The sequence below is a fragment of the Notothenia rossii genome (assembly GCF_949606895.1).
Source record: "Notothenia rossii genome assembly, chromosome: 7".
Lineage (NCBI taxonomy): Eukaryota > Metazoa > Chordata > Actinopteri > Perciformes > Nototheniidae > Notothenia > Notothenia rossii.
In genome coordinates this window covers 2,392,691-2,405,190 of record NC_136905.1, presented here as the reverse complement: position 1 = coordinate 2,405,190, position 12,500 = coordinate 2,392,691, and the positions used below count along the sequence as shown (strand labels likewise).

The following is a 12,500-nucleotide window of genomic DNA, read 5'->3' as shown; positions in this document are numbered from 1 at the left end:
CCCCCCTCTCTCTCTCTCTCTCTCACCCTTCTCTCTCTCTCTCTTTCTCTCTCTCTCCCTTCTCTCTCTCTCTCACCCTTCTCTCTCACCCTTCTCTCTTTCTCTCTCTTTCTCTCTCTCTCCCTTCTCTCTCTCTCTCACCCTTCTCTCTCTCTCTCTCTCTCTCTCTCTCTCTCACCCTTCTCTCCCCTCTCTCCCCCCCCCCTCTCTCCCCCCCCCCCTCTCTCTCACCCCCTTCCTCCCCCCCCCTGCAGGCGTAGCGGCGTACGTGGGCTGGCAGAGCTCGTCCATCCTGAAGCCTCTGCTGCAGCAGGGCCTCAGCGACACCGAGGAGTTCGTCATCTACAAAGCTCTCAACTCGCTGACCTGCATGTGTCAGCTGGGGCTGCTGCAGAAACCCCACATCTACGAGTTCGTCAGCGACATCGGTGAGAGGGGAGCGGGGGGAGGGGGGCGAGGGGGGAGAGAATACTCAGATCTTGTTCTTGAGTTAAAGAAGAAGTACTCAGACTTCTCCGCTGCCCATCATTTTGACGGGCAGGATCGTAAAATGTTCGGCAAAATCCAGTATTACCCGTCAGTCTTTACACAACTCTGACGGGGGGGGGGGGAGGAGTATGGGCTCAGAACAGTCTCATAATACACACATGCACACAGAAGGATCCACACTTGTGTTTTTCAATGCACACACGTAAATAAAATCCAAATACAGAAAAAGGTTTTACATAGGCTATGTATTTTTGATCCACGCATATTTGTTTTTCGTTTAAAACCTCTGAACCTGCAAACACAACCCGCTTCCTGTGCACGGATCGACGTGCATTCGTGTGTAGGTTTTTTGAGACTCCCCTGACGGTCAGCCGATTCGTACTTGTAATTTTTTCTATCTATAGCCAATCAGATGTCTCCTCAATTCTAAGCCAATCACATGAGCGCGCCCCCACGAGGGTAGATTTCTTGCGTTCATGACGTAGCTTCAAAATGTCCCTCAAGTGAAAGTAGAAAAGTCTTCTCATCAAAGGTAGTGAAAAGTAGTGATTGTGCAGATTCCATAATACTATATATGATATGTTTTGACTGAATACCCCCCGTACCCCCTCCTTCCCCCGTGCTGCTGCAGCTCCCTTCCTGTGCCACCCCAACCTGTGGATCCGCTACGGGGCGGTGGGCTTCATCACGGTCATCGCTCAGCACCTGAACGTGGCCGACGTCTACTGCAAGCTGATGCCTCACCTCAACCCCTTCATCACGCAGCCCATCATCCAGGTCAGACCCTCCTCTTCCTCAGCATCCGCCCAATCACCTGCTTCATAGAATAACATGAGAAGAAGATAACTTTATTGATCCCGATTTGGGACATTTTTGCTTGAGAGTGTTTAAAGGGTGCTTGAAAGTGTTTAAAAGGTGTTTGAAAGTGTTTAAAAGGAGCTTGAGTGTTTAAAGGGTGCTTGAAAGTGTTTAAAAGGTGCTTGAAAGTGTTTAAAAGGTGTTTGAAAGTGTTTAAAAGGAGCTTGAGTGTTTAAAGGGTGCTTGAAAGTGTTTAAAAGTTGCTTGAAAGTGTTTAAAAGGAGCTTGAGTGTTTAAAGAGTGCTTGAGAGTGTTTAAAAGGTGCTTGAAAGTGTTTAAAGAGTGCTTGAGAGTGTTTAAAGGGTACTTGAAAGTGTTTAAAAGGTGCTTGAGAGTGTTTAAAGGGTACTTGAAAGTGTTTAAAGGGTGCTTGAGAGTGTTTAAAGGGTACTTGAAAGTGTTTAAAAGGTGCTTGAGAGTGTTTAAAAGGTGCTTGAAAGTGTTTAAAAGGAGCTTGAATGTTTAAAGGGTGCTTGAAAGTGTTTAAAGGGTGCTTGAAAGTGTTTAAAAGTTGCTTGAAAGTGTTTAAAAGGTGCTTGAGAGTGTTTAAAGGGTGCTTGAAAGTGTTTAAAAGGGGCTTGAAAGTGTTTAAAAGGTGCTTGAGAGTGTTTAAAAGGTGCTTGAAAGTGTTTAAAAGGTGCTTGAAAGTGTTTAAAAGGAGCTTGAGAGTGTTTAAAGGGTGCTTGAAAGTGTTTAAAGGGTGCTTGAAAGTGTTTAAAAGGAGCTTGAGTGTTTAAAGGTTGCTTGAAAGTGTTTAAAAGGTGCTTGAGAGTGTTTAAAGGGTGCTTGAAAGTGTTTAAAGGGTGCTTGAAAGTGTTTAAAAGGTGCTTGAGAGTGTTTAAAAGGTGCTTGAAAGTGTTTAAAGGGTGCTTGAAAGTGTTTAAAAGGTGCTTGAAAGTGTTTAAAAGGTGCTTGAGAGTGTTTAAAAGGTGCTTGAAAGTGTTTAAAAGGAGCTTGAAAGTGTTTAAAAGGAGCTTGAGAGTGTTTAAAAGGTGCTTGAATCCCCTCAGATCGATAAGGAGCTGGTGCTGCTGAGCGTGCTGAAGGAGCCGGTCAGTCGCTCCATCTTCGACTACGCCCTGCGATCCAAAGACATCGCCAGCCTCTTCCGCCACCTGCTGCTGAGACAGAAGAAACGAGCCGGATCCATCCCAGAATGCCCGGCGGCAGAGGACCCCGCCATCGCTCAGATGCTGAAGAAGCTGCTCTCACAGGTGGGATGAACGCCGTGCGGTCCGTAGAACACCTAGCCCAGTTTAGATCGAATCAAATCAAACCAACTTTATTTGTATAGCCCAATTCCACAAATCACGTTTGTCTCAGTGGCTTTTCAGAAGAACAGCATTGTTTATGATGGAGTTCCAGCAACATGAGAAGACAAGATGAATACAATACAAATAGAAATTAAATAAGATGCAACAAAAGAAAATACAAAGACAGAAAACTTTCAAATGAATTACCATAAAAATAAAACAAATAAAATAAAATGCCAGCTCTAACTGAAGGCTTTGTTAAAAATGTAGGTCTTCAACGCACTCTGAAACTTTCGGACCCTCACGGCCTCTGATTGAAACAGGAAGTTGGTTCCAGAGAAAGGGAACGCTCTGACTCCTGGTCTTGATCTAAGTTTAGCAAATTGCTAAACATTGCATTCAGCTGGGGACGTATCCTCCTGATGTTGTAAAGAGTGTATCTGCAGCAGTGGGTTGTAGCAGAGATGTTTGCAGTGAAGGACAGTTTGTTATCTAGGACCACACCCAGATTCCTTGCAGTCTGAGTCGGGGAAACAACAGAGGGGCCGATGTTGATTGTTAGGTCAAGAGTGGGACTATCTTTTCCCGGAAGGAAAAGCAGTTCAGTCTTGTCAAGGTTGAGCTTGAGGTGATGAGCAGACATCCACTGAGAGATGTCTGCTAGTCAAGCAGAGATGCGTGCGACGACCTGGGTCTCTGAGCGGGGAAAGGACAGAATGAGTTGGGTGACGTCAGCGTAGCAGTGGTATGAAAAACCATGCGGGCTAATGACTGATCCGAGCGAGTAAACAACGGCTTGGCTGAATTGGATGGTTTTGGAGGTTATTGAGGACGCTGAATCCATTTCTGACATTTTCAGGATCAACAATTGCGGTTTAAAGCAGAAAGTGGCCATATCTGTACTCTGTGGACTGATTTTGATTTCTGGTTGTTTTAAAGTTTGAAGGGACTCCAAACCGCCATTTTTGACCTCCAGAACCTCCAAAATGTTCAGTACTCAGACTCAAATACTGGCTACCCATTGGTTGAGGGGAGGATGTGGCTCATACCTCATTCACACCAACGGTGTTTCGGGGCCGGTTCGGAGCTGGAGCTTGAAAAGCACCAGGTTTTCCTGTTCACACCGCAGCGGAGCAGCCTCTCGCTTACGTCGAGGCGGGGGCGGGGTCAGGGGGGGCGGGATCAACTCCTGAACAACAACAAAAAACCTGCGTTTTATCCAGTTTGTACACAACAATGGAGAAACTTAGCAAGCAGCAGTGGTCCACTGAAGAGACCAGCTACCTACTGGGGATCTGGTCTTCTGAAGAGGTGCAGAGGAAGCTGGAGCACAATCAGCCATTGTTGTTCTTGTCGGTGTCAGCTGTGAGGGGTTTCCGCGCGGTTTGGCTTTATGAAGCAGGCACGCAAACGGTTACGTCATGAAGCAAACGATGATGCTATGACGCAGCACCAGTCGGACTCTGGGCGGTGTGAAAAGAGCCGGAGCTAAACCGAAGAACCGGTTCTGAACCTGAAAAGCTCTAGCACGGGGCTTGAACCGGAGTTGCGTTGGTGTGAATGAGGTATCAGTGCATTGATCTTTGGGTCCGGGGGGCACTGGTTCAAATCTCAAGACACTTAATTAACATTCACTCAGCTCTGCATAACTGTGATCTAATGGCGCGTTTCCACTGCAGCGCGGAGCTCGCTTTAAGCGTGCCGAGCCGCGCGGGGCCCGTTTTTGGTTGCGTTTGCACTTGGCCTAGTACCGGCTATCGGGTCCTAATTCACAGTTTTTCTGGCCCCATAAAATCGTGGTTCTAGGGCCAGGAACAACCAGGCTGAGTCGGGCTGAGTATTCTAAACTAGAGAGAGAATCGCTGTCAAGGGGGCTACAACTACAACAAGATGAACATATTTGACCGTGATTTAATTGTAATACACGTTTCAAAATGATGCTGAAGTAACAACATACTGATACCGGATAGTAAAAACCATGAATTAAGGCTTTGACAAGTCTGCAGACAGACGGCAGGAGAAACACCTTTTAAAATGCGTCTTTTCTGAATGGAGATCGGCTAAGCTAACGCAGTATATGCTCCGACCGTCCACACTCACAACAACGGCCTACAGACATAAATAAACCAGCGACTGTATTCTCCATGACACAGACAGTCTGTGGTTTGGACTTGTTTAACTTGTGTCTAGTTTCTGAACAGATATGAGGAGCTGTGAGCTCTGAGGGCTAACAGCTAACGGCTGATGTTGGTTTTGTGGTTCGCAATTGAAGATGACGTCACGGCTCCGCCTACACTCCGTTACTATAGTTACTGCCCCAGTTCCTAAACTGTAATGGAAATGCGCCATAAAGTGAGCCTGGCCTAACGAGGCCTAACTATACCCAGCGAGGCCGTGTAATGGAAATGCGGCATAACTCACTTCAAACCACAGGGGGTCTCATCTTGCTGTTTAACACACACACACACACACACACACACACACACACACACACACACACACACACACACACACACACACACACACACACACACACACACACACACACACACACACACACACACACACACACACACACACACACACACACACCATGCTGCTCTGAACTTTGATGTGTTGTGTCTTGACCTGAAGTGACTCATTACGGTCTGATTAAAGGCTGCTGGTGGCGTGTGTGTGTGTGTGTGTGTGGGTGTGGGTGTGTGCGTGTTATCATGTGATGTGATACTGTCTACATGTTGTTTTGATTGAGTCCATGTGTCCTCAGTGCTGCACAGAGCAGCAGCTGAATGGTTTTAAATACTTCCTCAGAATGAACACACACCGTCTGCGCCGTGTGTTCGACATCAGGAACACGCTGGCTTTGAAAACTGAATCAAACATCACCGTCGGTTTGAAGGATGTCTCGTAAAAGCTCCATCTGGAAAATACATTCAGTGTCTGGGAAATTAGTTATTTTAAAGTTCTGAGGAAAAACCACAAGCATGCTTCACACATGTGCTCTATTCACAAACCACACACAACACGCAGTCGCTCCATTTCACTTTAACAGATTACAAATGGAATAAAATTAATATAGATTAAAGTAAAATGTCTAATACCATTTTTTTTTAAATACAAATATTTGTATAAATAAAAGGAGTTGAAAGAAATTGTCTATTAAAATAAAAAACTAAATAAAAAAAGTGTATATTAATATAAAAAGTTGGAGTAAAATATCCAATAAAAGGTTAAAAAAAATTATATATATATTGACATAAACATAATAAAATAAAAATGTTTAATAAAAGAAAGAAAATGTGCAAAGAAAAATATTAAAATAAAAAATGATCACAATTAGAATCATGAAATAATCCCTCGTGCAATTTAGGCTTTATTGTACTTCCCTATCTGTAAACGGTACCAGCTGCTTCTATATCTGTAAACCGTCTGGTTTTTACATAACGTGTGCTTTCTATATATTCTATAAGTCTCTGCGTTTGTTGTGACATCTTGTTTAAACAGTTACCATATTTATTTGTGTACGTGGTGTGAGCCTGTGCTGGTGTTCACGCTCACTCTGCTGCTGCCATGGAGATAAGTGAAGGTGCTTCTTATCTTGTCTCAAATGACGAGAGGCAAATGGAAATAACAAAGTGATTCTGATCAGATCCTCCGGCCCCTCGGATTCTGTGTTTGCTCTATTCCACTTTATAAGACATAAGACTAGGGATGGGTCCCGAGCCCCGGGGCGGAATTATTAAAGACCGTTAAGCTCTAACGTTATCGGTCTTTTTATCGGTACTGGAGACATTTAAAAAAAATATGTCGTATGTATTATTGCTAAACAAACATTATATCACAGTCTTAGTTTCGCCAACTCGTTTCTAACATGCAAAAAGACTGCAAGATGCCTCGATGATGTATTTTCAATCTTTCCAATCCAGATGAGAGACCTCTCTCTCCTGTCTGTGTGCGAGGGGGCGGGGCGATTTACACACACACGGCTGCTACATGCAGCAACACACACACACACACACACACACACACACACACACACACACACACCCACACACACACACACACACACACACACACACTCACACACACACACACACACACACACACACACACACACACACACACACACTCACACACACACGGGTTACGACTGTGAGAACGCTGGCTTTCTAAGCTCCACAGATGTGAGAGACATCTCCTGTGTCTGCAGATGTTTACGCCCATCCCCAATATGTGGATTTGACTCTCTTTAAACTAGTTAAAAGGTCTATGGAGAGATAGGCTGGGCAGAATGGACATGACAACCCACCCGTGCAGTCAGAGCCTTTTGCTGCTGTGACTTGTGATATGAATTCTCCGGCCGTTGACTTGTAATAAACTACCAGGGTTTGACATCAAAGCTCCAACTCTCCTCGTGTCTCTCTGAGTCCTGACTCTCCATTTCTGAGAAGTTTCCCTCACAAATATCTAACTACACTGTAGCTGTGCACTCACAACAATGAAAGCCTTTGGACTTGAATCCATGTGCAGATCAGAGCGCAGGTTTTTTCAAGATTCAAGGCTTTTATTGCCGTGTGTGCACAGTTATGACTAAAGTCCCAAGCTCCTCCAGCAGAGCAACACAATCACACAGATACAATAGTGTGAGTAATAGAATCAAACAGAATAGAAGTAGTGCCCTCAGAGTGTGTATCCCTAAGGTGTGAGCAGCAGCCAGGTGAATGCTCTGGATGCCCAGGTGTCTCCCTGTGGGATCAGAGTAAAGGGTTGTTTGTGTTTTCGGTGCAGGGGATGACGGAGCCGGAGGAAGACAAGCTGCTGGCGCTCAAAGACTTCATGTTGAAGTCCAACAAGGCCAAAGCCAACATGGGGGACCCCGGCCCGGCGGGGGAGGGGCTCAGCGGGGTCATCGACCTGCTGACCCTGGGGATCACCGGCCGGCAGGTGGACCTGGTGAAGCCCAGAGCCGAGCCCGACGACAAGAGAGGTGACACTGATGTTTTTACACAGGGCAACAGAAACAGGGAGGAACATTCAGTATTTGTGGGAATACCCTAAAAGCATATCATTTTCATTTCTATCAAAAAAACTAATGAATAAATACATAAAAAGACTAATAAATAAATGCATGATTTGAATGAATACATAAATAAAAAATATAATAAATAATATTAAAGTAAAGAAACTCATATAAAGAAAGTTGATGAAAACCTTTTTAAAAAAAAAAACATTTTATATAAATGAATAAAGTAATTAATAAATACAAATATTAACAAAATATACAATCAATAATATACAATGATAAATCAAAGAAATATATATATTAATGCTGTCAAAATTATCGCGTTAACGGCGGTAATAACATTTTTGAATTAATTGCGTTAAAATATTTAACGCATTTAACGCATGTGCAGAATGGCCCGCCCCATACATCCCACCAGTGGCAGCGCTGGGGTAGGCTACAGCCATACCAAGAAATGGCTTAGCCCCACCTTAGCCCCACCATGAACAATTATGTTAAAGTAAGCAAAATAAAGTCCGTCAACTCGCGGAGTAAATCACACAGACAGCAGTTAGTAAGATTGATTTCAGTAGCCACTTGTCTGGAAATACCGAAGACTAGAAACGGTTTTGAACTTTTGTCACGTAGTGATCGTCTTCTAGATAGAACATCTTTGATAATGTCTTCTGGCCAATCAGAATCAAGATAACGGCGTGGTGTTGTTGCAGGAAGTCCCGACGGAGAATACTTTTGCTGTAGTACATCTCATATACATCGATACAACATTACAGTGTTGATAGAAATCAACACGTAATGAAATAAGACCCCACGGTTTGATGAGTGATAGGTGTGTGGGCTGTCTTTCATTTTGACACACAGAACAATGTTATAATAAACATACTGTATGTTAAATGGATATATCCGCCTTCTTTCATTTATCTTTCCATTCCCACAACAATATACATAAAGAAAAGCATATTTTGGACATAGTTCGAATGGTGATTAATCTGATTAATTAATTTTTAAGCTGTGATTAATCTGATTAAAAATTGTAATTGTTTGACAGCCCTACTTTATTTATATATACAAGAAAACTGTCAAACCCACATTTTGAGTAAATGTGGGTTTGAAGACCCTACGTTCAACATGTTACTTCATTTGTGTTTCTTCCAAACAATTAAAATAATAAATACATAAAAAAAACTATTTAATATTGAAACACTTTAACTTCATTGCTAATTTTACTCAAAGGAGATTCTAAACATTATCTGGAATAGAGTATTCTGATATGAACGATTTGGTGCTTAAGTAAAAGCGCTTCCTCCGCCTCGATCAAGGTCATCTTCTTTCATCTTTCTTCCCTTTGCTCAGAGCTCTGTGATGCCAGTCTCTTCCTGAATGATTCATGATCAACTGGAAACATCTGGAGCGATGTGATATCTCCTCTCTCTCTCCGCACACAGACCCAAACACAGTCTAAAGGCTAATGGAATAACATCCGGCTGCAGCGTGTGTGCCGTGGTGCTCTCAGACTCTGAGACTTTATAGACTTAGTTAGTTAAAGATGGAGGGAGACGTCCGACCTGCTGCTCTGATGAACCTGTTGTTGTTGTTGTTGATGTTGTTGATGTTGTTGTCCTGCTGCAGCGAGGAAGCACACCAAGCAGGACTCCACCATGAACGAGGAGTGGAAGAGCATGTTCGGTTCCCAGGAGCCCGCCTCCACCCAGCCGCCCACGGTAACATCACAGTCCTGCATACTTTCACACTTATTCGTATATTTGTATTCGGGATTGTTGGAAACATTCTTTCGATCTCTCTGTTCACTCAAACTGAAAGATCGACTCTAAAGGTGACTTCTTTCAAGATACAAAGGTTTCATCAGATGCTCATGAGCTTCAGTGTAGAAACGGCCATGACAGTCTTCTGACCTGAGCTCCTCCCACAATGCAACATAAAATACACAACAGTGCAACAAGTCAATATACTTGTGTATATACACCGCTGCTAGTCCCGGAGCGTTGCTACAACATGCATTAAAACAAACATGAGGAACGATCAGGAATCTGTGCTGTTAGAGGGAGGTAGGATCAGGAATGGTTTGCTGTGAGAGGGAGTTAGGATCAGGAATGGTTTGCAGTGAGAGGGAGGTAGGATCAGGAATGGTTTGCTGTGAGAGGGAGGTAGGATCAGGAATGGTTTGCTGTGAGAGGGAGGTAGGATCAGGAATGGTTTGTTGTGAGAGGGAGGTAGGATCAGGAATGGTTTGTTGTGAGAGGGAGGTAGGATCAGGAATGGTTTGTTGTGAGAGGGAGGTAGGATCAGGAATGGTTTGCTGTTAGAGGGAGGTAGGATCAGGAATGGTTTGTTGTGAGAGGGAGGTAGGATCAGGAATGGTTTGTTGTGAGAGGGAGGTAGGATCAGGAATGGTTTGCTGTGAGAGGGAGGTAGGATCAGGAATGGTTTGCTTTGAGAGGGAGGTAGGATCAGGAATGGTTTGCTGTGAGAGGGAGGTAGGATCAGGAATGGTTTGTTGTGAGAGGGAGGTAGGATCAGGAATGGTTTGCTGTTAGAGGGAGGTAGGATCAGGAATGGTTTGCTTTGAGAGGGAGGTAGGATCAGGAATGGTTTGCTGTGAGAGGGAGGTAGGATCAGGAATGGTTTGCTTTGAGAGGGAGGTAGGATCAGGAATGGTTTGCTTTGAGAGGGAGGTAGGATCAGGAATGGTTTGCTGTGAGAGGGAGGTAGGATCAGGAATGGTTTGCTGTGAGAGGGAGTTAGGATCAGGAATGGTTTGCAGTGAGAGGGAGGTAGGATCAGGAATGGTTTGCTGTGAGAGGGAGGTAGGATCAGGAATGGTTTGCAGTGAGAGGGAGGTAGGATCAGGAATGGTTTGCTTTGAGAGGGAGTTAGGATCAGGAATGGTTTGCTGTGAGAGGGAGGTAGGATCAGGAATGGTTTGCTGTGAGAGGGAGGTAGGATCAGGAATGGTTTGCTGTTAGAGGGAGGTAGGATCAGGAATGGTTTGCTGTGAGAGGGAGGTAGGATCAGGAATGGTTTGCTGTGAGAGGGAGTTAGGATCAGGAATGGTTTGCAGTGAGAGGGAGGTAGGATCAGGAATGGTTTGCTGTGAGAGGGAGGTAGGATCAGGAATGGTTTGCTGTGAGAGGGAGTTAGGATCAGGAATGGTTTGCTGTGAGAGGGAGGTAGGATCAGGAATGGTTTGCTGTGAGAGGGAGGTAGGATCAGGAATGGTTTGCAGTGAGAGGGAGTTAGGATCAGGAATGGTTTGCAGTGAGAGGGAGTTAGGATCAGGAATGGTTTGCTGTGAGAGGGAGTTAGGATCAGGAATGGTTTGCAGTGAGAGGGAGTTAGGATCAGGAATGGTTTGCTGTGAGAGGGAGGTAGGATCAGGAATGGTTTGCTGTGAGAGGGAGTTAGGATCAGGAATGGTTTGCAGTGAGAGGGAGTTAGGATCAGGAATGGTTTGCTGTGAGAGGGAGGTAGGATCAGGAATGGTTTGCTGTGAGAGGGAGGTAGGATCAGGAATGGTTTGCTGTGAGAGGGAGTTAGGATCAGGAATGGTTTGCAGTGAGAGGGAGTTAGGATCAGGAATGGTTTGCTGTGAGAGGGAGGTAGGATCAGGAATGGTTTGCTGTGAGAGGGAGTTAGGATCAGGAATGGTTTGCTGTGAGAGGGAGGTAGGATCAGGAATGGTTTGCTGTGAGAGGGAGGTAGGATCAGGAATGGTTTGCTGTGAGAGGGAGGTAGGATCAGGAATGGTTTGCTGTGAGAGGGAGGTAGGATCAGGAATGGTTTGCAGTGAGAGGGAGGTAGGATCAGGAATGGTTTGCTGTGAGAGGGAGGTAGGATCAGGAATGGTTTGCTGTGAGAGGGAGGGTCTCACACCGGTTCAACCCACTGTGTCTTCTTTGTTGAGGATAACTTGAGTGCAGGAGGAACATGTGTTTATGTTCCCAGAGGATTAACATCGTCACCAGCTCTCAGACTGTCCGCCTCATTTATCTTTTACCGCCCTAAACTCTGCACTTCCTGTCCTTGAAAGAGGGAAACACTGAGTGTCCTCTTCCAACATGAGAGCAACCTGATAACAAAGGCATCCCAACTGTAGCTGTGAACATGACAGGATGTGTGATTACCGAGAAGAGCAGAAAAAAAGTCTGTTTTTTGAGAAAGTCAGATTTTTTCCCATTTTTGTAGAAAAAATCAGATTTTTTCCCATTTTTGTAGAAAAAATCAGATTTTTTCCCATTTTTGCAGAAAAAATCAGATTTTTCAGAGAAAGTCAGATTTTTGAGTTTTTTGAAAAAAAGTCAGATTTGTGAGAAGAACTCAGTTTTTTGAGATTTTTGAGAAAAAAACAAAATTTTGAGAGTTTTTAGAAAAAGACAACATTTTGAGATTTTTTGAGAAAAAGCCAGAATATGACAAGCATGCTCATTTCTGACGTGGAGCTAATCTGAAGTAAACATTGAATACTGCTTTCTATTCCTCCATCTTGTGACTGTGGAACTCCCTCTCTTGGATATCAGCATGTGAAGGACACTGTTCAGGAACTAGTTGATGCTCTGTATGTGATGACTCCTTCCATTCTTAAATCTTGTGATGTGGAACACAACCTTTCGAACTTCAGTTTGGACTTTCTCATTGAGAACGCGTCGCAGCATAAAGCCAAGCTTAGCCTGTCGGCGACTCACATTTTGTGTGTGTGTGTGTGTGTGTGTGTGTGGTGTGTGTGTGTGTGAGCAGGCGGAGGGTCAGGTGAAGAAGAGCTCGGCTCCGCCCCCCGCTCTGGCGGCGGTTCAGACCGGGCCGGCCTATCAGAGACGGCTGAACACCTGCAGGGTGGAGCTGCAGCAGCTGGTTCAGCAGAGGAG

General features: G+C 44.6%; 1 protein-coding gene across 2 annotated transcripts in view; it reads left to right on the top strand.

Moving 5' to 3' along the window:
• pik3r4 (phosphoinositide-3-kinase, regulatory subunit 4) overlaps window positions 1-12,500 on the top strand; it is a 41,891-nt gene that overhangs the window by 19,940 nt on the left and 9,451 nt on the right. For both annotated transcript variants that reach the window (XM_079691191.1, XM_079691190.1), the window contains exons 8-13: window positions 255-428; window positions 1,121-1,266; window positions 2,358-2,561; window positions 7,389-7,587; window positions 9,250-9,341; window positions 12,373-12,500. The exon at window positions 12,373-12,500 is cut by the window's right edge and continues 77 nt beyond it. In XM_079691191.1, coding sequence (XP_079547317.1) covers window positions 255-428; window positions 1,121-1,266; window positions 2,358-2,561; window positions 7,389-7,587; window positions 9,250-9,341; window positions 12,373-12,500 — 943 coding nt within the window. The remainder of the gene's footprint in view (window positions 1-254; window positions 429-1,120; window positions 1,267-2,357; window positions 2,562-7,388; window positions 7,588-9,249; window positions 9,342-12,372) is intronic.